At 35.6% G+C, this 27,666-nt stretch overlaps 2 protein-coding genes across 2 annotated transcripts; one reads left to right on the plus strand and one right to left on the minus strand.

Annotated features, from left to right (window-relative positions):
• Nucleotides 1-3,417: 3,417 nt before the first annotated feature.
• Nucleotides 3,418-5,793, minus strand: LOC121414549 (protein FAM162A-like). The gene is made up of 3 exons (XM_041607760.1): nt 4,999-5,793; nt 4,418-4,535; nt 3,418-3,717 (listed from the first exon to the last, which is right to left on the minus strand). The coding sequence occupies exons 1-3, from the start codon at nt 5,276-5,278 to the stop codon at nt 3,525-3,527; spliced, it is 591 nt and encodes a 196-aa protein (XP_041463694.1). The 5' UTR covers nt 5,279-5,793; the 3' UTR covers nt 3,418-3,524.
• Nucleotides 5,794-5,975: 182 nt separating this feature from the next.
• LOC121414550 (28S ribosomal protein S9, mitochondrial-like) lies at nt 5,976-25,763 on the plus strand. The gene is made up of 10 exons (XM_041607761.1): nt 5,976-6,090; nt 8,740-8,860; nt 12,692-12,795; nt 18,926-19,099; nt 19,924-20,009; nt 20,745-20,820; nt 22,334-22,459; nt 23,188-23,339; nt 24,162-24,331; nt 24,674-25,763. Exons 1-10 carry the CDS (start codon nt 6,001-6,003, stop codon nt 24,763-24,765), a joined length of 1,191 nt encoding a protein of 396 aa, XP_041463695.1. The 5' UTR covers nt 5,976-6,000; the 3' UTR covers nt 24,766-25,763.
• Nucleotides 25,764-27,666: the final 1,903 nt, after the last annotated feature.

The following is a 27,666-nucleotide window of genomic DNA, read 5'->3' on the forward strand; positions in this document are numbered from 1 at the left end:
AATATAACAGTTTGGTTCAGACTTTAGAGTGCTTCCAAAGTTGAATCATAAAATGAAATTTTCCATCAATAAAAAAGCACAGCCTAAATACACTATAAAGAAGGTTGGCATCAGTAGGGTCATATTCTATATGTGTTAAAAATCTTTTCCATATAATTGCTGAAAGGATCTAAAAATGTAAAAATTTGCAAAAAAGAACATTCCCAGTTAGACTCTATGAAAGATTGACCCTGCATTTAATAGTTTACCTCCTTGAAATGTGTGTGAAACGTCTGATTAAGTCAGACTTATTAGGCCTTGTTGATCTGCTAGACATATGTTTACATGCTTTTTTTTATTCTGAATTTTTTTCTGAAAAACAGAAAATATGGTCCCTATTGAGATTCAAAAATAATGTTTCCCTGACTCCATGAAAACATGCCAAGTGGAGCCTGACATGGCAGTAAATAATGTATGCTCACTGGAAGAAAACATTTGTGACACATCAGGAATATACTTATAATGCCATGTTTTACTGAGTATATTGACTGAAAAGACTTATGTAGGTTGAGTGGGTAAGAGATCCAGTAAAGTATCTTGGCAATAAGAAACTCATCCACAAAGCAATGGCACTCAAGTATCATATTGGCAATCAATGTCTTTTAGGGATATTTGTTCAATCAAACATTTTTGACATACCCGGTGATTAAAATAAATTCAAACAGTGTGACTAACTTATGATTTTTTTTTTAAGATTGTGACCAATAGAAGTGATTGCTTATAAAATCCTTCAATTGCATGGCTCCATCTCCGGTTAAAAACAATCTTTTTAATTCCACATAATGTCATACTTGCAAGTAACAAAAAAAATCATCATCACCATTTAATATCATTATAAAAATGTGATACTTTGCTGATTATAAACAATATTGTAAGATTGTCATATAGGCCTGCATGTCATTTTTTAAAATCGTCTTAAATACATTCCATTGTCCAATTTAATAAATAGCAGCAATATTTGGTAAAAAAAAAATCACAGAAAGTTAAAATTTTGAACCACAAGATTAACTTTCTGTGGCATAACATGTTTAAAATATATGATTTTGAGAAATAAAAAAGGTGTTGTTAATGAGGAATGACTTATTTTTTTATGCTATCATTATGATCATTGTACTGTTAGTATATTATTCTTTGGGGTGGTCAAGGGACATAATGAAGTTACATAATCTTTTTATCAAAGTGGCAAGCAAAGCCAATGTAATCTAAATTAGACCCTCTACAAGTTTGATAAAATCATGATACAAAATTTCACACATCAAGTGTGAAATTTTGTATCATGATTTTATTAAAAATAAAAACAGAAGCAGGTTTTTCACTTTGGATTGGTGACATGTATCTATAACATTTTAGGAGCCAAGGATACAACTTACATGCAGTCCAAAAATAGTGCATGTAAACAACTGGCAAAATAATCTACATGTAGGATTGCCCCATTTCCACTAAAAAGGATGTTTATATTATTTATTATTATATTATAGGCCTAAATTGAAAAGTTTACTGAAGAAATCTATTTTTTTTTTCAGCCTTGACCAATGTCATCTACTCAACAAAGATTGTGGGTGTAAATCATTTAATGAAGCACCATTCATTGGAGGTCATGAATTGGATTCAGTTTAATCCTGGGTAAAGTTATCCGGGATTATGCTACATTTACAAAGGGTGTTTCTAAAAGCAGGTTTTAAAACACTGGGACAGACTAGATCCTGGAATATATTCATGCTAATATAGCCAAGTTGACTTCTCAGTTAAATTTGATCACATTGTTCACTAACAAGCCACCTTAATAAAAAACATTCAATTACATGTACAGCTTTCAATGAAGAGTTGTGCTTTTCAGAAGTATGTACATGTACAGGTATAAAGCTACATCTTTCTTTGGTAAGTTTGCTTGGGTTAAAAAAAAAAAAATCTTGTCACAGATTTTCACTAACAAATTTGTTCTCAATCAGCAAGGCACAAGGTTTTCAGTGTCTTTAAAGGTCAAGTCCACCTCAGAAAAATCTTGATTTGAATCAATAGAGAAAAATTAGACAAGCACAATGCTGAAAATTTCATCAAAATCGGATGTAAAATAAGAAAGTTATGACATTTCAAAGTTTCGCTTATTTTTAACAAAATAGTAATATGAACGAGCCAGTTACATTCAAATGAGAGAGTTGATGTCACTCACTCACTTTTTCTTTTGTTCTTTATTGTTTCAATTATACAATATTTCAATTTTTTACAAATTTGACGATTAGGACCTCCTTGCCTGAAGCACAAAATGTTAAAATAATGGAATTCCACAAGTTCAGGGAGGAATGAAACTTCATCTCATTGACAATTACAAGAAAATCAAAATATTTCATATAATACAATACAAAAGAAATAGTGAGTGAGTGATGTCATCAGTTTCCTCATTTGCACACCGACCGAGATGTGCATATAACTGTTTTGTGAAATGAGGCGAAACCTAAAAATGTCATGGCTTTCTTATTTTACATCCGATTTTGATGAAATTTTCAGTGTTATGCTTGTTGAATATTTCTCTTTTTATTCAAATCAAGTTTTTGTTGAGGTATGAGAAAATCTCTGACAAGTTTATTCAGGACACACTGTCACGCTTCCTTTGTGTAACAAATAATTAACTTTTGTCTGATACAATACATGCAAGAGAACTCTGAAGAGGAAGACACTCATTAGACCATTTCATTATGTAATTAAAAATGATGTCAATTTCACAATTACAGTGTATAATACTACAATGTTGAAAAAGGGCTCAGCTGCCAACCAAAATATTTTTTTCATGGTAGTTTACATACATGTAATGGCACATTTTGCAATAATTGTAAATCCGTAAAAACCGACACCCAGGCTTCAGAGAAGCTATAGAAAGAAAACCAGCAAAAAATGTAAATGAAAAACAACAAAGTGCAAGAAATACTGTATTAAAGTGTAATTGTCATTATGCAATCGCTGCATGTGGCCCCTATCTTTGTTTGCAATAAACCACGACCTCGGCTTGAAGACAAGCCAAGCAATAGTAGAATTTTGACACCAATGTAGGATTAGTAGCTTGCTTACATCTAAAAATCATCAAATTTCAGATTAAAAATCAAAGGATATTGACAACTTATTTCAGATTAATTTAATGATTCTGTAAACAGCTGCCAAATCATGATTTGCCTGCCCTTTATTAAGTGGAATACTATAAAAGCATTGCCCAGGGCATGGGGTAAGACTGCACCTCCTTCTGAAATCTGATGCTAACTGATGGCCTTTTGTGACGCTTGTTAATCAGATCAAACTTTCAGGATTTTCTTTCTTTGTAATATTTTATGAAGTGGAAATTTAGCCATTTATGCAGTGTTCTGGAAAGAGGCGCCCTTTTCCCCCTGGTTACGTCACTTCAAATAAAGGTAAAAGCATTTCATCTTTTGCTCATAACTGGGCAAGACTAAGAGCTCTTGAACCGTTTGGGCAGTTTTAAACAGAAGTCAACCTACTCAGTCTTTGTTCTCTTGCAGTTTGTAGTGTTGCGGGTGTCGACGCATGTTGTGGTCCGCTAAGGTTTCGCCCGTGCCTGCTCTTCGATGGCCTCGATAGATCATGAGCCCGCAGCCAAACATGGTCAGGAATCCGATGAAGATGTTGGTATACACACGGAACTTGTTCCTTGTGGAATTCAACAGGTGAACACTGTGAAAAAAAAATTAAAGGGAGGTTTATGAGCATTAAAAGATTTTCATCACTACAAATATTGAAAAATTGCATTAAATTGAGCAGTCTAGTTTCCAGATCTATCACTGTTTCTATCTACATTCAACTAAATAAATTGTGCCAGCATGCTGACAATCAAATGTATTAGAATTTATATTCTAAAATGACATTCACCAGAGTCCGGAGGGATATTAAAAGTTGACCTGTGGGGCCGGATGGGGGGGGGGCATAGGCGGCGGATTTATGGGGGGACATGTCCCCCCCTAAATTTTAGGTGGGGGGGACGGTAAATTTTGATAACTTTTTTTTTTGCTTGTCAATTTTTTCCGTGCGTCCCCCCTCTAAATTCACGTGGACCCCCCTGAAACGTGTGTTGTCCTCCCCTAAAATTTCGGTTGATGACCTTTTTTTTTTTTTTTTTGCTTGGTTGTCAACAATTTTTGGGGCGCTTGTCCAATTTTTTACATGTGTCCATCCCAAAATTTCAGGTGGACACCCCCTAAATGTTTTGGCTTCCGCCGCCAATGTGGGGGGGGGGGGGGTAGCTGCATAGAAGTTTTTTGTGGAGCAAGAAAAAATAAGTACCAATATACACATTACAAAGCAAACATAATCCTCCTTCCTCTCCTCGAACTCTTCTTTTTCTCCATCCCATTTTTCTTTAGTAGATTATACTTACGAGACAAGTTCTGGCACTTCTCCTACATTCTTATACTTTCCAAAGTAAACGAGGAGACGCTTATCAAAACCAGATGCAACTCTAGCATTAAAGTGTTCATGCTGTTGATTGCTTGCAACTGCGATTTAAAATGAAAGAACAAAAAATTAAAGGTCATATAATTATGAACACTAAGAGGATACAAATCAACACAAGCAAGAAATAAACAAAACAAAAACAGAATCTATTACAGACGGTAAAGTCCACATATAATTAGACTGGTCTATCAAAGTTACAATCATTGTGATCATTTAGGCCTACATATATTTCAAATAACATTAACAACAAGTTAATTTACAAAGTTGAGTTACCTTTAAAAAGTGAAATGTATTGGGTCTTAACTTTTTAAGTCAAATATGAATTATGATCGTGTACTTTATGAGAAATTTGGGCAGGCCATGTGGGATCATGAAATAGAATTAACTCTTAAAATTTTACATCAGCAGGGCAGTAAAATGTTATTAAACAAAAAGAATGAAATGGAGTTGCTTGCCAATTACCAATAGGCCTATCAGTTTAAACCCTAAACATAAAAAAATCACCTTGCTGTACTTTCTCTGGGGTTCTGCTAGTTTTTCCGTCAACTTCAATATCTTTATTGGTTTTATCACAAAACAATCTTTTGCTAGTTTGGCGAGAAGAAAGGTCACTGCCGTGCTGTCTGCCAGCAGCCATCTGCTTACTTCCTGTGAGACCGAGGCTATTCTTAGACATGGGCAATGATGACAGTTTTCTCAAGCTTTGGTCGGACGACATGTTGATCCCTCGTTGAAACAGTGTCATCACTGCTCTGCTGCTTCTTCGTATATGACACGCTTGCATTTTCGTTGTTGTTTTATTTCTTTCACTGAATTATAAATATAAGATTGATAAATGACGAGGCAAACAAATTTCCAAATCTATCGTTAGTACTCAAACTCAAAGTCAAAGTACTAAGTAAATTCTCAATTTTGTGACTTAGATAGATTCTCTTTTATTAGTAAAAAGTTTGAAGTGACTGAGTGACAGCCAAAGCAAGCGTCACCAAGATTTATGTCTTGCGATGCGGCAGGGCTCGTCGTCTGCTGATGATAACCAAGTCCAAAATGACCAAAATCCAAATCATGAAAATTTACAAGATTCTGTCACTCAAAGGCATGACCGGTTGTTAGACTGTAGATCTATTTCACATTCAACAATCACAAGCCAAGTACATCATGTGTGGCCTATAAAAGCTCAAGTCTTCGAATGGTTCTGATAATACAGTAGAAACAATTTGGCAGAAAAGCAGTGGTCATAAACAAATCGACGCTCATTTCTGCACGTAGCGAAATCCCAGGCCAAGGTCGTCCATTACATGCGCCAGTGCATGTTGCCAATTTTTTTTTTTTTTTCCATTTAATTATTTATTAGTTTTGCAATCAAAAAACAAAATAAATCATTTCGATAGTATTTTATATCTTTACTATTATATAAAACGGGAAAATCTCATATTTTCAAAAATAATTATTTATTAATTAATGCAAAAGTTACAAGTGTTCCTGTACAAGGATGTATAATTCAAGATGGCAGCTCACTGTGCTTGCCATGTTTTCGGAGTTTACAGATTCAGTGGCAAGTTATTGCGAGTATCGAGCCATTGCCGTGCCTTGCGGGTTAGTGTTGTTCATGAATTATTCATTTCTTTATCAGTTTGTCTTGTCTTGTCTATGCAGGCTTGCTGTAGTCCTGACAACAGTGTAGAGACTACCGCCAACTTGCAGGGCCAGGGGCTCTGGACCGCAAAGCGGGTCGGAGCCCAGGCAGCCGGCAGGGGCCTGTTTCGACCAAAAGCTTCGGTCTCTGTTGGTTGTTCAGCTGAACTCCATTGGCTTCACTCACCAAATACAGAGACCGAAGGTCTAGCGCGATCTGTACAGGGGACTCAATGGCCATTTGTTTATGTACCAAGTTCATGAAGTTTGGATAAAACAGGAAGTGAGGAAGTGAAGTTGCGCGACAGCCGAGGTAAATCACTGTTTTTGTCTCACCTGCATAGCAGAGTGAGACTAGTCTATAGCCTAGGCGCCGCTTTTCCGACAGCGGCGGCGGCAACATTAAATCTTAAGCTGAGGTTAAGTTTTTGACATGACATCATATTCATAACTTAGAAAATATATGGACCTAGTTCATGAAACTTGGCCATAAGGTTAATCAAGTATTACTGACCATTTGACTGTAACATTTGACTGGGCGTTGTGGCGTGCGCCTGTAATCCAAGCTGTGGGGAAGTTACAAATTGATGCAGAGGTTCGAGGTTCGAACCCTGGTCACGCGTCTTTCGGATGGTGACGTTAAAGGTCGGTCCCAGACTTAAATAATCATATCTGATTGATACACGTCTGACAAAACTCAAATACACACACACACACACATCCTAGTAGAGTTTCATGTCACATGACCAAGGTCAAGGTCATTTAGAGTCAAGGAACTTGACCATGTTGGAGGAATCAACATCAAAATCTTAACCTAAGGTTAAGTTTTTGAAATGTCATCATAACTTGAAATATATGGACCTAGTTCATGAATCAAGTATCAGTGAACATTTTGTGCAAGTTTCAGGTCTCATGATTAAGGTCAAAGGTCATTTAGGGTCAATGAACTTTGGCCGAATTGGGGGTATCTGTTGAATTACCATCATAACTTTGAAAGTTTATGGATCTGATTCATGAAACTTGGACATTAGAGTAATCAAGTATCACTGAACATCCTGTGCGCATTTCAGGTCACATGACCAAGGTCAAAGGTCATTTAAGGTCAATGAACTTTGGCCGAATTGGGGGTATCTGTTGAATTACCATCATAACTTTGAAAGTTTATGGATCTGATTCATGAAACTTGGACATTAGAGTAATCAAGTATCACTGAACATCCTGTGCGCATTTCAGGTCACATGACCAAGGTCAAAGGTCAATGAACATTGGCCGAATTGGGTGTATCTGTTGAATTACCATCATAACTTTGAAAGTTTATGGATCTGATTCATGAAACTTGGACATAAGAGTAATCAAGTATCACTGAACATCCTGTGCGAGTTTCAGGTCACATGATCAAGGTCAAAGGTCATGTAAGGTCAATGAACTTTGGCCATGTTTTTTTTTCGTTGAAAAACCATCATATCTCTAAGTTTATTGGTCTAGTTCATAAAAAGTGGACATAATAGTAACCATGTATCACTGAACATCTTGTGCGAGTTAGAGTAGTTTTCAAAGTCAGCACTGCTGCTATATTGAACTGCGTGATGCAGGTGAGACGGCCAGAGGCATTCCACTTGTTCTTTTTTACGCATCTCCTTATAGGAGAATCGGAACCAGACAAGAAATTCTATACATGGGACTACATATATTGTTATTTACTTAATTTCAATTTAACAGGAAACTATTGCTTGTTTTGTGAAATTTTCTTTTGGATAATTTGAAGGTCATCATTTTACATCATATCAAACAAAAATATGTCCGCCTCATACATGTATTACACGGAAAAGTCCTGGGCTCGGCCCACTTCACGCTTCGCGGGCTGGAGCTCCCTGGGTTAGACTCCTCCGTGTATGGCATGTATTGATACTCTCCAAAATCATGAAAATGTAGCGCAGGGATATGAGGATTTTCCTCATCTCTCTCTGCTTTTATCCCTCCGCTTGAGACTTGGTTCTGAATCGAAGATCGTCAGATCAGGTCCAACCCTTGACAGCTGGCTCCACTCACCTAAAAGTTAGCCTTGAGCCCTCCATGATGATATTTTAAAACATTTTGACATATACTTTTTTCATCACAAAGCCTTGAAACCCTCCCCATACATGCCTAAGCGGCAAATATAAACAACACTTTAAACCTACAAATCGCATAAATTTGTTGCATTTCATTTAGTGCAGCTGAGTTCGATTTCTGCAGCAATTGGTGCACAAAACACAAAAAAGCTCGCTGGAGCACCATTAAAACCAACAACAACAATCTGAAACTTATGGCCTGTATTCTTTAAAGAGGTTTCCATTGTGCTGACCATGGTACAAAACCGTGGACTATGCAATTTTTTTTTACATTATTAGTACGCTTTGATATTTCATCACGTACACAAGGTTAAATCTAATTGCATGCTTTTGGCAAAGTGCACTTAAAATGAAGCGTGATAATAAAATAAATCTGCACAGTCCATGGATTTGTACCATGGTACAGTTGAAACCTCTTTTGAGAATTTGGGCCAAGAAGGTCTATGAGACCATGGGAATACAAGTCAAAATACCATATTTTTATGTCATTTCAATTCAGGTATCAGACGTCCCACAGTTGAAGCTGTTCTCGACAGATGCCCAACCCAAGACAGAAAAGAAACCGAAGGATTCTGTAGCTGCTGTGATCGCTGCTGCACAAGATAGACGAACAGCGTATGGTATGAACCATTTTAATATGCAACATTTATAGAGCACTTTATGTTTCAGGGCTTGAATACTCATACTTGCAGTGAAAAGTCAAAGGGGCAAGTTCTGTTATGAAGGTCAAGTCCGCCCCAGAAAAATATTGATTTGAATCAATAAAGGAAAAATCAAACAAGCATAACACTGAAAATTACATCACAATCGGATGTAAAATGAGAAAGTTATGACATTTAAAAGTTTTGCTTATTTTTCACAAAACAGTTATATGCACAATGTTAAGTGACATGGAAATGAGAGAGTCAATGATGTCCCCCACTCACTAATTTATTGGATTTTTATTGTTTGAATTTTAGAATAAATCAATTTTTACAGTAATTTTTACGATAATGACCAACTTTACTGAACCAGGAAATGTTTAAAGCAATGGTAATTCCATGTGTTCATGGAGGAATAAAACACTGCGTCGCACAACATTGAGGAGAAAATGAGGATAGTCATTAAGTAGTCATGTAATAAAATACAAAAGAAATAGTGATTGGGTGACGTCATCTTTCCCTTATTTGCATACTGATCAGGATGCTTGTACGCATACATGTACCTGTAACTGTTTTGTGAAATTAAGCGAAACTTGATTGTCATAACTTTCTTATTTCACATCTGATTTTGACAAAATTTTCAGTGTTATGATTTATGTTTATTAAAATCACTTTTTTGTTGGGAAAAACTAAGGCACTTATTAAAAAGGAAAGGGAAATCAGTGCCTAGTCTAGGGGTATCCAAGGACATTGAAAATGGGCATCAATAGTAAAATATACTTTGCAATGGGACACATGCACTGGATTACCAGAGGGCACCAAGGCAAAAGGGTAGGGGAAGGCGGGGTAAGTTGTGACAGTTTTTGCTTTTTGCAGTTCGAATTGATATGAGTAATAATCTTGTCGAAATAAGTACCTTGCCTTGAAATTTAATTCTTCTGAAATATTTTCCACCTATATAACTTTCTATCCCCACACTGAAAGTCATCGTGACCTTTGAAAAAAACGATGTCAAATGGCTCAACTTGCCCCATATATGGGGTAAGTTTGAGCCACCTTCTGGGGTAAGTTGAGCCACAAAAACTATGTACAAAATGTATGAGGGGAGAACCAGCATGTAATTTTTTTATAAAGTCTTTTCACTTGCTAAGTCTCTATAAATACTAACATCCTTAAAAAGGAAAAGTGCAGTCATGTAAATTTGCTCCTTTCAGCCAGCATTTCAATCGATTTTTATGGTTTGTTTGTTTTTTAAGATACATTACCATAGGAATTACCATGGCTCAACTTACCCCATGCTGTTTGGCTCAACTTACCCCAGTCCGAACTTAGTGCGATAATTTTGTATCCACACATTTATTATGCATCCATCATATAAAAGACTATGACAAGAATGAAGATCCATACCTGGACTAATAATGTTGTTATCATGTATTTATTATATTCAAAGACGTGACTGTGTGTGTTTATAAAGCACTTATCTATTTCACACTCTTTTACCTTTTTGGCTGAAATTCATGTTTTTCCCTCTAAAAAACTACTTTTTGTTTCAAAGTTGAAAACAATGTGGTGGGGTTAGGGGTTATGCTATGGGTCATCAATACATGACACCACCACAATGTCTGACTCATTCATTATTGGCCTGGGGCTGGTGGCTCAACTTTCTCCTATGCTCAACTTACCCCGCCTTCCCCTACATATATTTTGGCCTTACAAGTATTCAATTCAATTCAATTCTGGTTTTATTGTGAAAATGGTGCATGACAAAAGTCTGAAGATTCATCATATTTACAAAGTAAAAATGTACATGTATTATTAAAAGATTACAATATATCACAATTCTAATGCTAGACAAATAATCAACAAATAAAGCCAGAAAATATCATTTTGGACAATCTCAAAATAAAATTGATTGAAATTATAACATTGTAAAACTATCATTGTCAAAATTAAATCAGCAAAGTTTCAATAAAGTAACATTTACACTTGTAAAATATCATGATTAAAAGTCATGCATATTCAAAACTAGAAAAAGTATGTATATAAAAAAAATATGTAAATAGCAAGACAAATCAAATAATTTATGTAAGTCCTATAAAAATATAAACCAGATCAATGTTGTGAATAATTGCAATTTCCAAAATTTCAGTATTTGGAAGGGTATCAAAGCCATTTTACTTGGCTTAGCAAAATGCTCTGTCAACTTGTATTGAAATCACTTTGATTTATTTACTTTTATTTATGAAGCCAACTTTAATCAAAATTCTTACAAACAACTATTGTGATGTCATAAAGCCTTTAGCGCAAATGTAGCCTGCCAGACTTAGGCCTGTGTAGGGGGCTGACTTAGATATGAGCAAAATAGTAATTATGTGTACTTAGCCAAAAATAGAAACTGAATAACAAAGATAAAGCAGAATACTGATTAGAATACATACTTCAATATTTGGCATAAGTACTGAATTGAATACTGGCACTATTTTTTAAAGACCACCTACTCATAGACCTTGCCTTTCTTGTCTCTCATTGGTGGTCTCTAGAAGGGTTTCACTGTTATTGAAACTTTCTTTTCTCTTCAAAATGGCAGCATTATTATTCACTTCCTTGCTCCATTTTTCATTTCACAATTAACATAATTGAAATCAATAGAAATAAGACTTTGATGCGAAAAAGTATCCAAAGATCATGTAGAGGCTGTAATTATTAATCGAAAGATCTGAGTAATTGTTTGATTACAAGTTTACAAAATTACAACCAAAGTATATACTGATACATGATAAAATGAAGTTGATGAACGCAGTATGTACTTTTTTGTTCACTTATCCCCTCTTTTGAATTTAAAGTTAATGGATAAACATTTAAGATATGGTGAGATTGTCATGAAAGGGTCAATATGATTTCATCAAAAAGAATAAAATTGAACAAAAAAGACATTGGAAATATATATATGGAAAATTCAAAACTATATTGTACAGTATATGCCTTTAACTGTAATATGTGTGATTTGAAGGATCAAATAAAAGTCTGTATTACAAGATATGTTTGTGATTTTACATCCAAATAAAATATCTTTTTATTTTTTAATATACACTGTAGCCACTTTGAATAGAATGAGCTTATGTCTTTAGAATATTGTTTGTAACTTTTTATCAATATATACGATTTGATTTGGTTTATCTTGTCATTCCAATAACAAAAATATATTCAAGTATAATCATTTTTTTCTCAGCATACCATAATAATGAATAACATAGGCGTAAATGACATCTAATTGAAATATCATTATACTTGAAAATCTCTCTTTTTTTATTATTGAAACATGTAGCAGAAAAATATTCAATGCAACTCAATTCATTGCAGTTATATATCTCTCAACATAAATCATGTACGGTAATACATTTTGAAATGTGGGAGTCCTCCATCTTCAATAAGCTTAGAGATTGAAATTGAGGTCTCAAAAGGAAAGGGTAACGAAAGCTGATAAACAGTACAATAATATTTCCAATCACTATGAAGACAATTGCAAAAAATTCTCTATGTACACAAAAATGAAAACTTTACCAAGAATGGGCATTAGATATTGAAAAATATTAATTTCAAATTTTCACAATGAATGGCTGAAAATAGGTTTGATGATACGCCAGTGGCGGACTGTACCAGCCTGGAAGAAGATGGTCGTGAGTCGTGACACTTCTGTATGTTTGGAATCTTCCATACAATTCAAGTAAAATTCACATTACAGCTCTAATAAGCAACCAAAGCAGGAGATGGGGTATATTAAAGCATTTTGACTTTATATGTGTCACGCAGATACGTTGATCCAACATGAGGAGTTGTCATATGAGAGAGGGCGCCGTCACCTTGCGAACATGATGGGAGAGGATCCTGAGAACTTTCAGCAGGAAGATGTTAATGTAAGTGGAAACTTTAATCTCATAAAGGGGGCACCCTTTATGAAGTCATAGGGCACATTTAGAAGGAAGAGCTATTTATACATATGGTTTAGATTCTTTAATAAAAGGGGAGCTATGTTGTCTAATAGGAAATTATTAGTCTTTCTAATGAGCAATCCAATTTATTTGATAGCATCCTTTAAAGATAGGAAAAAAAACAACCCCTCAAATTAAAGCAATCAATCCAGCTGATTGTCAAATGTTTAACTCATGGGCATCGTGGGTCCAGGCTTTTGTACTTTTGCAAAAGGAAGCAAGTTACAAAAGTATCATTTGTTTTAAATGAGCAACGTGTGTTCGTCAATTACATAAGCGTCGGTGCAATTTAAAAGCATATTTTTTTTCAATATCTTTGCATAGAACGATCATTTCTTCCCCAAATTTTGCCTGAACGTGCAACATGCAAAGGGTGTTTCAGAAACAACAACAACTCAAATTTGACTGATGTGTCACTTACTTCCTTTTTGCCAAAGTTGGGCAGCAGCGTTCTGTCTTGAAAAGAGTTGCGATTGATCCGATCAACCTCGACTATGGAAAGCCAACCACATCTAGAAAACATGTTTGTTCCAAATGTTTTCAAAATATGTAGTGTGCTTCTCCTTGTATACAGAGGACAATGTGCAAATTTCCTGTCGAAAAAATAATGACATCCATCTAGTTGAGGTTGATTGGATCAATTATAACACTCTGTATTCAGACAGGTCCCTTGTCAACCCGACACTTGAGACAACTCGGGCCCACCGAAAGTGTAAACCTAACCCATTGGTAAGATTGATACTTAAACACATACTCAAATCAAATGAAATCATAATAGAAAACATTGCAATAAATTTGTATTCTATGAAAATTTTTATCAACCAAATTGCGAGCTGATATTTATACAACTCGGCACCTACATGTAATTTTTTTTTTTTGGGGGGGGGGTGGGGAGAACGAGTTGTCCCAACTGCCTAGTTACAATGTAGCTGGCACTCGTTTCTCATAATTTCAAATAAAATGGTTCACATGTACACACCATTCCCTTCAATTGGTAACTATTTATACATTGTAATTTCAATATTTGAATTAAATTACTAATTAAAGCCTATATCCAGTTTTGGGTGAAATCCCCCAAATAGTGAGTGTCACTATTCCAATAACTAGATTATCTATGCCCTAAGGCTTAAAGGTAAATGCTAGTTTTGGTAACGATATCAAAATGAGATCGTACAGAATCCAAAGAAATGACCACCAAAGTGTCTGTTTGTATAAATAAAACGTTTGTGCCAAAGGATTCTGGAAGAAATTGTGTAATTGCTGAGAAATCAGCAAATAAGCACAGGATTCGGGTAGAGCGTCGGGCCCGACATTCAAAGCAATAATTATACACTGTCCCACGTGCGCTTATCTGTGTTGGGGATCTTCAGTCTGAACATTTTTCAGCGTAGATTTCAAGATTTCACAAAGTTCAGTTTATGTAACTGTACCAGATCTAGATCCTCGATGATATACTGACAATTATGCCTTGTTTTACAGACTTTCTCATGAAATCAGTGTTTACTGCAACTACTGGAATTTCTCTTTAAGTAGGTACCGGTACATGGTGTGCAGGATATAATTTATTTTTGTTCGATAATTTCTGTGATTTTACATGATAATCTCATAAACTTAAAGGTCAAGTCCACCTCAGAAAAATGTTGATTTGAATCAATAGAGAAAAATCAGACAAGCACAATGCTGAAAATTTCATCAAAATCGGATGTAAAATAAGAAAGTTATGACATTTCAAATTTTCGCTTATTTTCAACAAAATAGAATGAACGAGCCAGTTACATCCAAATGAGAGAGTCGATTTTAATCAGGGTTGGGCGGTAAATACCGGTAGCGGTAATTACCGGTGGTAAATACCGGTAAATACCGTCCGGTAAATAAGATGGGCGTCCGGTAAATATGTAAAAAACGGGAAATATGATTTATAATTCTTTTTTTTCAATAATTTTAGTTGTTTTTAACCTCAACAAATGAAAATAGTGTTCTGAAATAATTAGAATCACAAAACTCATAGTAGCAACACACAAACAGATAAAATCCATACTGCATACGTGTACATGTACATACCCAAACACACATAGGATCTAAGTCCACACATACGTACACAAATTATGTTCCTGGAAATTGAATAATTATATTAAAACATAAACAAATATTTCTCCCAGGGTTTAACTTTTTACATGCCATTGTATCTCATTACAATATGATTTTTGTTTTTAAGTGTGAATACAGCTCAGTATTCTACTGTATGTACATGTAAGGAGTTTTAGTGTGTACATGTATCAGTGTGTACTAGTGGTTGCTGGTTTTGAATTTTGATATTGCTTACAGAAAAAGATCTTTTTGTAGCCTAAAAAAATACACAACTCATATTATGCCATTTTTAATGTTGGAATTCTTTTAATATAACTTTAATGAAGAACATCATATCAAAACTAGAACTGCAATCGTTTCAGAACGATGTGCATGCATTGACGCCTGTGATTTAATAGAGGGCAAGAAACAGAAGGAAATAAAAAACTATTATAATAGATAATATACATTTTCAAAATATTAGAGGGCGCTATTTGTTAAAGGAATTGTCACTGATGCGTAAAACAAAGGTGGAATGATAGGGGAGACCAGGGTTAGTTGGAACGCGGGGTAAGTTGAAACATTGTAATTTTCTTTAAAGCCTGTAAAATAAATTTATGCAATACTGCCCTCAATATACTGCTATTAATAATACAACAGTGTTGAATTATTATTGCAATAAATTGAGGGCAGTATTGCATAAATTTATTTTACAGGCGTTAAAGAAATTTACAATGTTTCAATTTACCCCGCGTTCCAACTAACCCCGGTCTCCCCTACAATTGGCAAACCCTGAAAACATAAGACCAAAATAAATTAAAACAAGGATGTTAAGACAATTTTACATTTTGAGACTTTTCAATTGAATAGAGGGCGCTATTTATTAAGGTAATGATCACTGATGTGTAAAAATCATGTAAAATATGAGGGACGATACTAGAGGCAAACCCTGAAAATTTGAGACCAAAATGATTTAAAACAAAGAAGTTATGGCCATTTTACTATTTTCGACTTTTCAATATAGGGCGCTATTTCTAGGGGTAATGGTCACTGATGCGTAACAAACCTGTGAATCATGAAGGATGTTACCATTAGCAAACCCTGAAAATATTAGACCAAAATGAATGAAAACAAGGAAATAATGGCTATATTGCACTTTTAAATAGAGGGCGCTATTTCTTAAAGGTAATGGTCACTGATGCATAAAAAAAACATCTGGATTATGTGGAATGATACAATAAGCAAGCTCTGAAAAAAATGAGACCAAAATGAATGAAAACAAGGAACTTATGACCATTTTCATATTTCTTTAGTTTGCAATAGAGGGCGCTATTTCTAAATGTAATGGTCACTGATGCGTAAAAAGAATATAGATGATGAAGGATGATATCATAAGCCAGCCTTGAAAATATAAGACCGAAATTAATGATAACAACATATTGTCATTTTACTATTTGTTGACTTTGCAATAGAGGGCGCTGTTTGTAAATTTTATAGTCACCAGCAAAACACTGATGCGTAAAAATTCATTGAATTGTGAAGGATGATACCATCAGTGAAACAAACATGAATAAAAACAAAGTTGTGGCCATTTTACGATTTTCCTACATGTAATTTGCCTTTTACATTTTTAACATAAGACTATCTTGGATTTGAATTTAGGGCATGAAGACTTTTTATATGGCACAACTAGGGATGTTGGACAACATGTCTAATACCCTTTTCATAAACCTATCCTCCAATTAGCCGCCTAAGAGTAATGCGGATAATTCAATAAAAATTGCGTTCATAAACTCCGAAAATAAGCCGCATTATTTTTACGAGCGCCCGTCCTGAAAAAGGCGGATAATCGCCATGACAACTGGACACGCCCCCTCCGATGCGGTTGTGTTGGAAAAGGGTGACCTTGTGACCGCACCATGGCAATTATCCGCATTATTTCGAAATGCGTTCATAAACTCAAAATCTTGTCCCGATGCTGCTATTATGCGGATAATAGCAGCATCAGAGTAATGCGGATAACTCTTGTCCTACTCCAATTTTATGACCAAATTATGCTGCTATTAGCCGCCTAATTCATTTTAATGGGGTTTATGAAAGGGGTATTATTTGGATGAGGGACAGAACCAGGGCAGAGCTAACAAAAACCACCTGTAGGCCTGTAGGCGTCAATGCAATCAGATGTATATTTGGAATCTTATTATTTCATTGCATTTTTTCCAGCATTTCATGATAACAGACATAGATAACACCCAAACACAAACATAAACACACACAAATGGTACACACCAGAGCAACCATACTCACCACCTTTGTTTTTATGTTCAAAATTTGACAATCCCTATAGGAAAGTGAGTGGAAAATTATATTTCCCAGTATTTCCCAGTGAAAAGTGGTAAATACCGGAAAAAAGCGGTAAATACCGGTAAATACCGCTTATTTCCCGGCGTCCGGGAAATAAGCCTCCAAAGCGGGAAATATGCCAACCCTGATTTTAATTATACAATATTTCAATTTTTACGAATTTGACAATTAGGACCTCCTTGCCTGAAGCACAAAATGTTAAAATAATGGAATTCCACGTGTTTAGGGAGGAATGAAACTTCATTTTACATGACAATGAAGAGAAAATCAAAATAGTTCATATTTCATATAATAAAATACAAAAGATATAGTGAGTGAGTGATGTCATCAACTCTCTCATTTGGATGCAACTGGCTCGTTCATATAATTTTTGTTGAAAATAAGCGAAACTTTAAAATGCCATAACTTTCTTATTTTACATCCGATTTTGATGAAATTTTCAGTGTTGTGCTTGTTGAATTTTTCTCTTTTTATTCAAATCAAGTTTTTGTTGGGGTGGACTTGTCCTTTAACAATTATATTTCGTCATGGCTTAAATCTTCTACATTGGATTTATAAGCTTTAATATTGCAGTGAATGTGGATTTCCAGGGCTCTTCTAAAAGGACAAGTGCACTGCAACAAAAAGCTGATTTGAATAGAAAGAGAAAAATCAAATAAACATAACACTGAAATTTTCATCAAAATCGGATGTAAAATAAGAAAGTTACTACATTTTGAAGTTTCGCTTGATTTTTCAAAACAGTTATACATGTATGCACATCCTGGACTGGTCGGTATGCAAATGAGGGAACTAATGACGTCACCCACTCACTATTTCTTTGGAATTTGTATGAAATATTTTGATTTTCTCATTGTCATGTGCAACAAAGTTTCATTTCTCCTGAACATGTGGAATTCCCTTGTTTTAACATTTTGTGGTTCAAGCAAGGGGGTCCTAATTGTCAAATTTGTAAAAATTGAAATATTGTATGATTCAAACAATAAAAAACGAAAGAAATAGTGAGTTTCATAGTGACATATCGACTCTCTCATTTGCATATCACTGACTTATGCATAGAACAGTTTTGTGAAAAATAAGCGAAATGTCATAACTTTCTTATTTTACATCCGATTTTGATGAAGTTCCAGGATTTTTCAAAGGGGGGGGGGGGTGGAAACATTCTTACAAGGAAAAATTTGGCATGCCAAAAAGAAAAAAAGAAAAAGGTTTTTAATGAAAAATTAAGGCTATTTTGTGCACAAAAAAATTTGACAAGCCTCCCCCTGAAAAAAGGGTTTAATTCTTTTTTTTTTTAGAATATTCTGTCCACGAAAAAATTTGATAAGCAAAAAAAAAAGGTTTTCACATTCCAAAGGGGGGGGGGCATACTTTTGTTTTCACAACATTTTTACATTACACATTTTTAATTGTGGTTCTCAAGGGGGGGGCATGGGCTGGCTTTGCCCCCCCCCCTTGATCCACCAGTGGTTATAATCTCTTCAAACTCAAATTTCTCCTCAGTTGATCTGATTTCTGTCGTCTATAAAGATTCATTTTTTTCAGGCAAAATTTCAGGGTATTTCAATGACTTTTATGATTATTGTGCAAAGTATTATGTATTTCTAATATTTTTTTTATCTAGAGGGCCATAGAATACCTGTTTCCATCGGGCCTGTTTGACAAGAAGGCCAGGCCAATGATGAAACCCCCGGCGGACTACTACCCGCCCCAGAAAGCAGCCCAGTTTGGAGCGGACGGTAGACCGTTCGATGCCTTGTTCTACACCGGCAAACCAAACTACTACAATCTGATGCATGTGAGTCAGAGTAGATGGTAGAGTATGAATCAAAATACTTGTTGTTTGAAATGAATTTTTCTTAAACTAGTTTTTTCAAACATTTCTGAATGCCAGATTACATACTTGCTGATGCAGATTTGAAGGAAGATATGAGATTGTTAAATGTATGTATATCAACTTGTATCATAATTTGTATAATAGTCAAAAGACTTGCACATTTAGATTGCTAGTATTATTGAGAAAGGTCATGGCAAGGATAACATACGCAGTTTTAAAGAATAGGGTGAATGAGACTGAGAGAGTGAGATAGAGAGAAAGGGAGTAAGAGAGAGAGGAGGAGATATTGATGTAGGGCAATTCCATAAAATATGTACGTCCGACCCCCTATATGTGGGACCTTCATGAAAATTTTTGTCTCTGATTTTTTTGTTCTGTTGACAGTCTGTAGTGTTCTCTAATTGACCGTGACTTGGTCAGTTTATGATGTGAAGTAGGACTTGAGAAAAACGGGGTGTCGGACGTACAAAAAGTTTGATCATTCTAATATGAAATTGCCCTGTAGAGAGTGTGTATGCCTGATTATGAGAAAGAGAAAGAGAACAAGAGGAAGGAGAGTGAAGTAGTTGATTATGATGGGTCAGAAGGAAGAGAACAAGAGAGAAAGAGAGAGAGAAGCGGGGGGGGGGGGGGGGGTAGGAGAGTTGGAGGATGCACTGAATCATGCAAAGTTGAGGACCACTGACTGGCTGACAGTGACAGTCAGAAATTCTCTGCATTCTCGTCGCATTTGGTAAGACCAACTTACACATGTAGATATACGGTATCTTGAATTTTCTCTTCAGGAGACGGTTACTCAGATGAATAAAGTCATCGCCAAGGAGGATGAGATGATAAGAAAAGGAATCCTCATACATGATTCTGAACCTGTGTGAGTACTCATTATATTGAATGGCCTAGAATGTGATAGAGATATTCCACGAGTTAAGGCCAATATTGCACAAACTGTAGATGAGTGCAATATTAGACCACACAAGTGGAATATTTCTGGATAATGGTATCCCATGCAGAAAAGCCATAATCTAAATTATCTCTGATGATCAGTATTGTTTGGAACATGCAATATTTATACAGCAAGATTATTGCATAGCAATTTTTATACACCAACTTTTGGGCAGTTCATCAGATTTGGATGTGTTAATTGCACAAGCAAATCATTCAGACAAAAATAGGCATTTATAACTGCACCACTAATGTCCTATCTATGTATAGATAATATTGTAAAATATCCCAAAAGGGTACATCTGATGTACACTTGAGATGGAATATTGTGAAAATTTATAAGAGTATGTGAAAATTTCTAGGGGCACTGACCGTTCTCTACGTATGGCCATGGTCCCCTATAAAAAAAGGAAATATTATATTGTTTTAAGAATGTCTGATGCTAACAAGCATTTGATCTATCCATCCTGAATGTTCTAAAAAGTAAATTGAGAAAACTAAGAAGCTGAAAGAAAATTTACAGTTACTCATAATTAGTCACACTCCAACTGGTAATTTGACATGAATCAAAAATACTTTTAAATCTTAATTGAACTGCTCTCATAAGATGGTGATTTTTTTTTCAAATGTGATATTTTGTCTATTGTATATGCTTTGAATGCAGGAATGTTTCAAGGAGCGAATGGATTGACAAAGCCACTGTTGAAAGAATCGTTGTAGAGTCACTGTCAGACAAAGAGGTATGTATGAGCATTTTTGGTTTTTTTTTAGATCTTTAATGAACTATGGAAAAAAAAAAATGTTTAAAGCAATGAATAATAATAATATGACAAATTTCTATAGCGCTGCAACTGTATAAATATACTATACTGCGTCATTGCGTCATGTAAAGGAGGAGAATCCTTCTTTCAATTCATGTGTTTAAATTTATTCAAGGATTTTGTAATGTTGGTGAAAATTTTGATCTAAACTATGTTAAAAAACAATTATTTTCACCTGACAAAAGGTGCTATTTTTACACTTTATTATTTTTGAGTCAAAATGATTTTTAGCTCATGATAAAGCTGAATATGTATGCTTTAAAGTGGTATAGGTTTCAAAATAAGAATTGGTTTAATTGGGTCAAGATCACACTTTTCATTGGCCAAGTACAAAAAGCAGCTTGAAAACAAGAACACTGCACTCTGATTGGTCAAAGAGACCACACACTGGCAAGTTCCAATGGTTCCAGTGCCTGGGTTCACGGGAAGGTCACACTACCTATAATATTAATAATAATAATAATGAAACGTTTTTGTATAGTGCAAAATACATGAGCAAAGTTGCATGTCTCTAAGCCAATACCCATGGGGTAATGGGATAATCTCCTCAAATTACCGGCGTCTGTTGTTTTGTGAACCTTATCCAGCCAATCAGAACTCTGGATTTCATGCAACTGCAAAATTTCAGAAATCTCATCTTGTAACTTGGTGGGAAAAGTGTGATCTTGACCCGATTAAAAGGTGCTGCATATCAAGAGTGACATTGTGAGAAAGTACAGAAGTTCAACTTTATGGTGATGTAGATATCATTGAGGCTCAAAATTAAAAGTTTCGAACAATTTGCAAAAGAAAACTGGAAGAAAATTCAGTTTTGAGGCGCATTTTCAGGACAGAAATTCACCTATTTATCAAAATATTGTATACAAAATAAATGGCCAATATGAAAGAGTAACAATTAATCTATCTGATGGTGCATTGATATTTCATTTGACTTGAGGTTAAAACGGGTAAATTCTTAGAGAAAGAAAATCTCATGAATCACCAGATTTTGCAAGGAGGAGGATTCAGCCACGAGATGATTTGGATGAATCTGGCCTTTTTGCTCATTAGCATAGGGACCTGTGGTCTGACTGAGACCTAGAGATCACTTTTCTTGTTGGTCCGTTAGTCTGTTAAAACAAATTGTGCAAATATGCACTAATTTTTTTTCTCAACTTGCTCTCATATCTTTATTTCTGCATCTGTTATGTTCATACTTAGTGCTTTGGGTAATACCATGTAAGCCCTTTAGATTGATGGGGTCAAAGGTCATCTAGGGGTCAAAATACGATTGATTTTTACGATTGATTGTACCATGCAATCAATCGTAGAAAATTGTCCTATGATCAGTGCTAAGCTTTGTGTTACGGGGCCCCAGGTCTGCCTAGATACCATATTCATGCACATTCTCCGCTCCCTAATCTTTCCTGTTCATCTTTTACCCCCTCCCCAGTATTCAAACTTCATCAATCTGTTGGAGAGGATACTTCAGCTACCGTATGCGAGTGAGGTCAGTGATTATATCCACAAATATAGAAGAGAACTGGTAGCCGAGCTAAGCAAGGAAATCATTAGCCCAGTGAGTATTCACATGAATGTTATTTTCCTCAGAAGTGGGTGTAAAATATGGGTTCTGCTTTAGAGTGGAGAAGGGTTTCAGCATCATGGGCTGTTTGATGGCTAAGCTGGTGCAGTTGGGATTACCATCACCATCATCACTGTCATCATTTACATCCTCATCATCACCACCATAATAATAATTATCATCATCGTCATCCTCCTTCTCCTAATCAACTGTCATATTCATCATCATCATTGTCGCAAACATTGTCCTTGGGTATGACAATCACCACCACCATATCATCACCATCAACCCCCAACACCACTGCCATTATCATCATCATCATATTATTATCACCATCATCATCTTCATTATCATCATCATTATAATCATCATCACCATCATCATCATCACCATCATTGTCATCGACATCATCATCATCGTCATCATCGTTATTGTCACCATCATCCTCATTATCATCATCAGCATCGTCGTCGTCGTCATTGTCACCATCATCCTCATCATCATCATCTCTACCATCACCACCACTTATTTTCTTCATCGTCATCATTGAAATTTTTTTCCTGCGATTTGTATACTTAAATATTATTAAGATAAAACTATGGTCGATCATCATCTTCAACATCATCACCACCAAAATTTCTCTTAACTTCTGATATAATGTGATTTGTTTCTTTAAATTTTGAATATTGCTATTTATAACGTTATTTCGAAATACTGCTTAGATCCAAGAAGATGAGAATGGTCGACCGTACAGCACCGGGGATGGCTGGCGGAAAACTGCTAAGGCGTGGGTCACTCTGAAGGATCATGGGAAAGGTCAGGTCACCGTCAACGGAATAGAGTTTCTCAAATACTTCACGTGGGTGCGAGTGAGGTATGTGGTTTAAAGCATTCGTGCAAAAATTTGTTTCCCATTTGAACAAACAACAAATAGGGATTTGAGGACATAAACAAAACATATATAAAAAACAAATGTGTGAATGGCAAACTGTGAGTTGAAATAGCTTCAACTTCAATTTGATTGGCTGATGAGCATTGTTACCATTGGATAGCAAAGTTACAGTAATATCATCTTTCATGCAACGGCGTCCAGATCTATTAAAACGAGAAATAATGATGTTAAGGGTGGGTTGTCTTATCATTGTGAGGTATCGTTTGTAGTTTTAATTTTTGTACCAGGATGTTTATTATGTCACTTCAACTCAGTTTTGCAATATTACCAGTGCAGATGCACATGTCCCTGAGCTTTACAAGAAATGAACCGTGTTACAATAAGCCTGTTCATGGTTTTAAAATGCGCATGAGCAGTAAACGGTAATTTGAGATTAACCGTGAAGAGTAAGAGTAACTAAGCCTTCATAATCGCTGGTATTTGACAGTCGCCCAAACATTAGTCAAATGTGCCAAAAGCAGACACTAAAACAGACAGATTCCAAACTCTACCCCTGATGTACTATTCTAGTCACCTGTTCTATACAATCCCTTTCATTCTTAGAATTTGAATGCTTTGCAGGGAAAGCTTACGCAACATTCTCTTTTGAAAATGTTAGTGCTCATCCTAATGAATTATTGCAAAGGTCAGGTGAGAAAAGTTGATCATGAGCTCACTATGAACTGGATTATAAAACAGTGATTGATATAGACTTTCTCTATCCTCTTTCTCTTTCCTCCACATTCCTTGGACCCTCTAAAACAGAGAACAGATCTTATTTCCATTTCACTTCACCGGAACCTTGGGGCGTTTCGATCTCGAGTGTGAGGTCCTTGAAGGGGGCATTACGGGTCAGGCTGGTGCGATCAGACTTGCTCTGTCGAGGGCGCTGTGCAGCTTCGTAGATCAGCAGAAGATAGAGCAGATGAGGCAAGGTAAGACAGTTGAATTTTTTGTACGTGGCATTCTCAAATGATCATATGCCTTCATTGTTACACCAAGCTAGGCCTCTATGTTTGCTTAGGCTCTCACACCTTGAAAATTGTAAATGTTTAAAATGATATTCATGTTTGTTGTTGCTATCACTTGCTTTCACTTTGCTTTTTTCTCATTTTATTGGAGATTAATACAGAGATAATGAGAATGATTGTAATATGTGTTAATCTTGCAGCCAAACAGTAAAATATTTTTTAGTGTTTTTATTATGTCTCCCTATCTCTCTCTCTGTCCATCTCTTTTTTCTCTCTTTTCTTCCTATCTTTATCTCTTTCTCATAGCTGGACTGCTCACATTAGATCCAAGGATAAGAGAGAGGAAAAAGCCAGGGCAAGCTGGAGCAAGAAAGAAGTTCACATGGAAGAAAAGGTAGCTGTTGAATATGGACGTGACAGAACTATTCATGAACTAACAGATCCAAGATACTGTCCTCTCCTAGATAGCTGTTACCTGTGGTTGCGAAAGAACTTCCCACGAACTTACAGATCCAAGATACTGTTCTTTCCTAGAAAGTTGTTACCTTTGGATGCAAAAGAACTTTCTGTGAACTTACAGATCCAAGAGTCCTTTCCTAGATGGCTGTTACCTGTGGACGCGACAGAACTTCTTGTGAACATACAGTTCCAAGATACTGTCCTTTCTCAGATAGCTGTTACCTTTGGATGCGAATGAACTTCCAATGAACTTACAGATCGAAGATACTGTCCTTTCCCAGATAGCTGTTACCTTTGGACGTGACAGAACTTCTCATGAACTTACAGATCCAAGATACTGTCATTTTCGAGATAACTGTTATTTGTGGACGCGGAAGAACTTCTCATGAACTTGTCAAAATAAGCGTAGGAGCAGTTGTCCTAATAGCAAATATTGCTTTACCGAGGCAATTGCAGTGCTTCAGTGGGATATGTACCCTGGACCTTGAAATGTACGATTGCAGGATTTGCCACTGATCCACAACATCTCTTCAAGTAGCATTCATGAATGTTAGGTCTTGGACTTATGGGTCTCGCATTGGAATGAGAAAATCAGGGTCCAGTAACATGAAATTAAAGAAATTAATCATAAGTATGATTTATTTGATATTGCATGTTAATAAATGCAATAATTTTGGAAAAGAAAAAAAAACATTGTAGCATTTGATTCAATGTTACTGAGAATGATCTTCCAAGTTTCTTCACAAATTTCTTTGTTAAAATCACTTTTAAACTTGGTTATTTGGGGGCCCCTCATAGAAAGTTGCATTTAACAGCAACTCAAAAAAGTCAAATAAGCACTTCTGAATGGTTTAACTCTAAATAGACTGGGCTATTTCGATGCATAAGAAGACTGGGGGGGGGCTGATTCAGTCCCCCCCCCCCTATGACCTCGGCCGTCGATCGCGCGATTGCGACAAAAATTGGCACACGCGTTACCCATGTCATTATCTACAAAACTATAACATCAAGTTCTGCAAAAAATCTCATGTCTCATTAATTATGCTAATTTATGCGTAAAATCATAAGTTTGCTCTAATTAATAAAATAATGCCCTTGAAATGCTAATTTTTGTTTCACATACTCTAGATAGGCATCTGATCAAATTTATTTTTAAAAAATGTCAACATCACTTTTATTTTCTTATGTATTCTATTGTTTTCTAAATTTCTTATGTATTTCTTTGTTTTTTTATTGTTTTTTCAATGGAAATTGTCAGGGACTTTATTTCGACAATAAAAAAGATAAAATTAATCGATTTTAAGCAGTAAAAGGAAAAATAATGATACATTTATGAATTTTGGCTAAAAACACTATTTGCATTGGATTTGTACACAAATTCACGTTTTTGAGTAATTTTGGGTCTGCATGCACTTACGAAATGTTGCATAATTTCGGAAGCGCGTACCCGAGGGTCACAATTTTGGTCTCAAAAGTTGCGCGAGACTTGAAAGTAAAGTCAGCGAGCGACGCGGTCAAAAATTTCGCACGGCAGATTTATCGTGAAAAATGTCGAGGGGGGGCTGATTCAGCCCCCCAGTCTTTTTAGGGTTAAGGAGTAGTTATGTTTGATTATTGGGGTTGTGAATGATTGGAGCTCTTTTTGCAACAGGCCCCCAGATGAATGATGTTACCCTGATAGTAAGCTTTGATGGCAAGGTTTAATTATTGAGTTTTATGAAATCGGGCCCCATGACAATGTGTATGGTATTAATTAAAATGTATATGACTGAGAAAAATGTTTCCTGCCATTTTGTCTTCTTGCATACTGTTTTACAAAATGTATAAAGGGGGGGGGGGGGTGGTAAACTGACCAATATTGTCTGTGGTCTTTCATTGACGTTGGGTTATAAATAGCTAGTCGTAAAATACACCCTAAAGCCCAGCGCACACTATACGTCTCGTTGCGATCTAAATTTCAAAGAAATTGTAATAAACTTTTATATGAAAATTACAACCAATACGATCTTCGCGATCACAGTTCATAAAAGTGGTTGGACTACTGAAATCAAAATTCAATCTAGTTCAAGCCTCCCTGTAGGAATAAAATCGAATTCAATTCCAAATCCTAATGACGTCATCATCTACTGCGACTTGAAGCCGATTTGCACTTTACTCCGTCCACAGGGCTTGCCGCAAAGCCAAATTTTGTTGTTGTTTTAGCTTATACGGTGCGTGTCATTCAGTAGTGAATATTTGCGCCAAATTTTGATTTTATTGTTGGTAGTCTTATGCCGAACTTCAAATATAATAAGTTTACTTCTTGGAACGTTCATATTTAATGCAAAGTGCAATTTTTTTTTCAAACCATATATCGGATCGTATATTGTGCGCTGGGCTTTAGAGGCTTTTCAGTTTACTTGTATAGAGAAAATTATTTTGAGAGGGAAGTACCCGTTTTGCTTCTTGGCAACATATAAGATGGTATGTACCGTATGTATTGAGTAGTGAATTGGTGTGTTATCATTCAAGTGGGCCTTTATTACAAGACTACACTCAGAATGTTGCATTATGGGTGAGGTCAGGTTTTAGTAGTTTAGGACTGGAGGTAGTGCTATGAAGACCACTGGTTTGAATCAATTTTACAGGACAAGTCCATCCCAACAAAATGTTTATTTTATTGAAGAGAAAAATCCAACAAGCATAGCAACTGAAAATTTTATGAAAATGGGTGTAAAAATAAGAAAGTGATGATATTTTGAAGTTTTGTTTAATTTCACACAACAGATATGTGCTTATCCTGGTCAGTATGCAAATGAGGTGACTGATGACATCACCCATTCACTTTTTCATTTTTATTT

Source organism: Lytechinus variegatus, chromosome 4 (genome assembly GCF_018143015.1).
Source record: "Lytechinus variegatus isolate NC3 chromosome 4, Lvar_3.0, whole genome shotgun sequence".
NCBI lineage: Eukaryota > Metazoa > Echinodermata > Echinoidea > Temnopleuroida > Toxopneustidae > Lytechinus > Lytechinus variegatus.

What these genes read in the sequence shown, in the direction of transcription:
- LOC121414549 (XM_041607760.1), bottom strand. Translation starts at nt 5,278, where the DNA reads ATGCAAGCGTGTCATATACGAAGAAGCAGCAGAGCAGTGATGACACTG. An exon ending in CCCAGAGAAAGTACAGCAAG is followed by an intron (nt 4,536 to 4,998) that starts GTGATTTTTTTA and finishes TTTAAATCGCAG; the next exon opens with TTGCAAGCAATCAACAGCAT. An exon ending in GAAGTGCCAGAACTTGTCTC is followed by an intron (nt 3,718 to 4,417) that starts GTAAGTATAATC and finishes TTTTTTTCACAG; the next exon opens with TGTTCACCTGTTGAATTCCA.
- LOC121414550 (XM_041607761.1), top strand. Translation starts at nt 6,001, where the DNA reads ATGGCAGCTCACTGTGCTTGCCATGTTTTCGGAGTTTACAGATTCAGT. An exon ending in ATACATGATTCTGAACCTGT is followed by an intron (nt 20,010 to 20,744) that starts GTGAGTACTCAT and finishes CTTTGAATGCAG; the next exon opens with GAATGTTTCAAGGAGCGAAT. An exon ending in TTCACGTGGGTGCGAGTGAG is followed by an intron (nt 23,340 to 24,161) that starts GTATGTGGTTTA and finishes CCTCTAAAACAG; the next exon opens with AGAACAGATCTTATTTCCAT.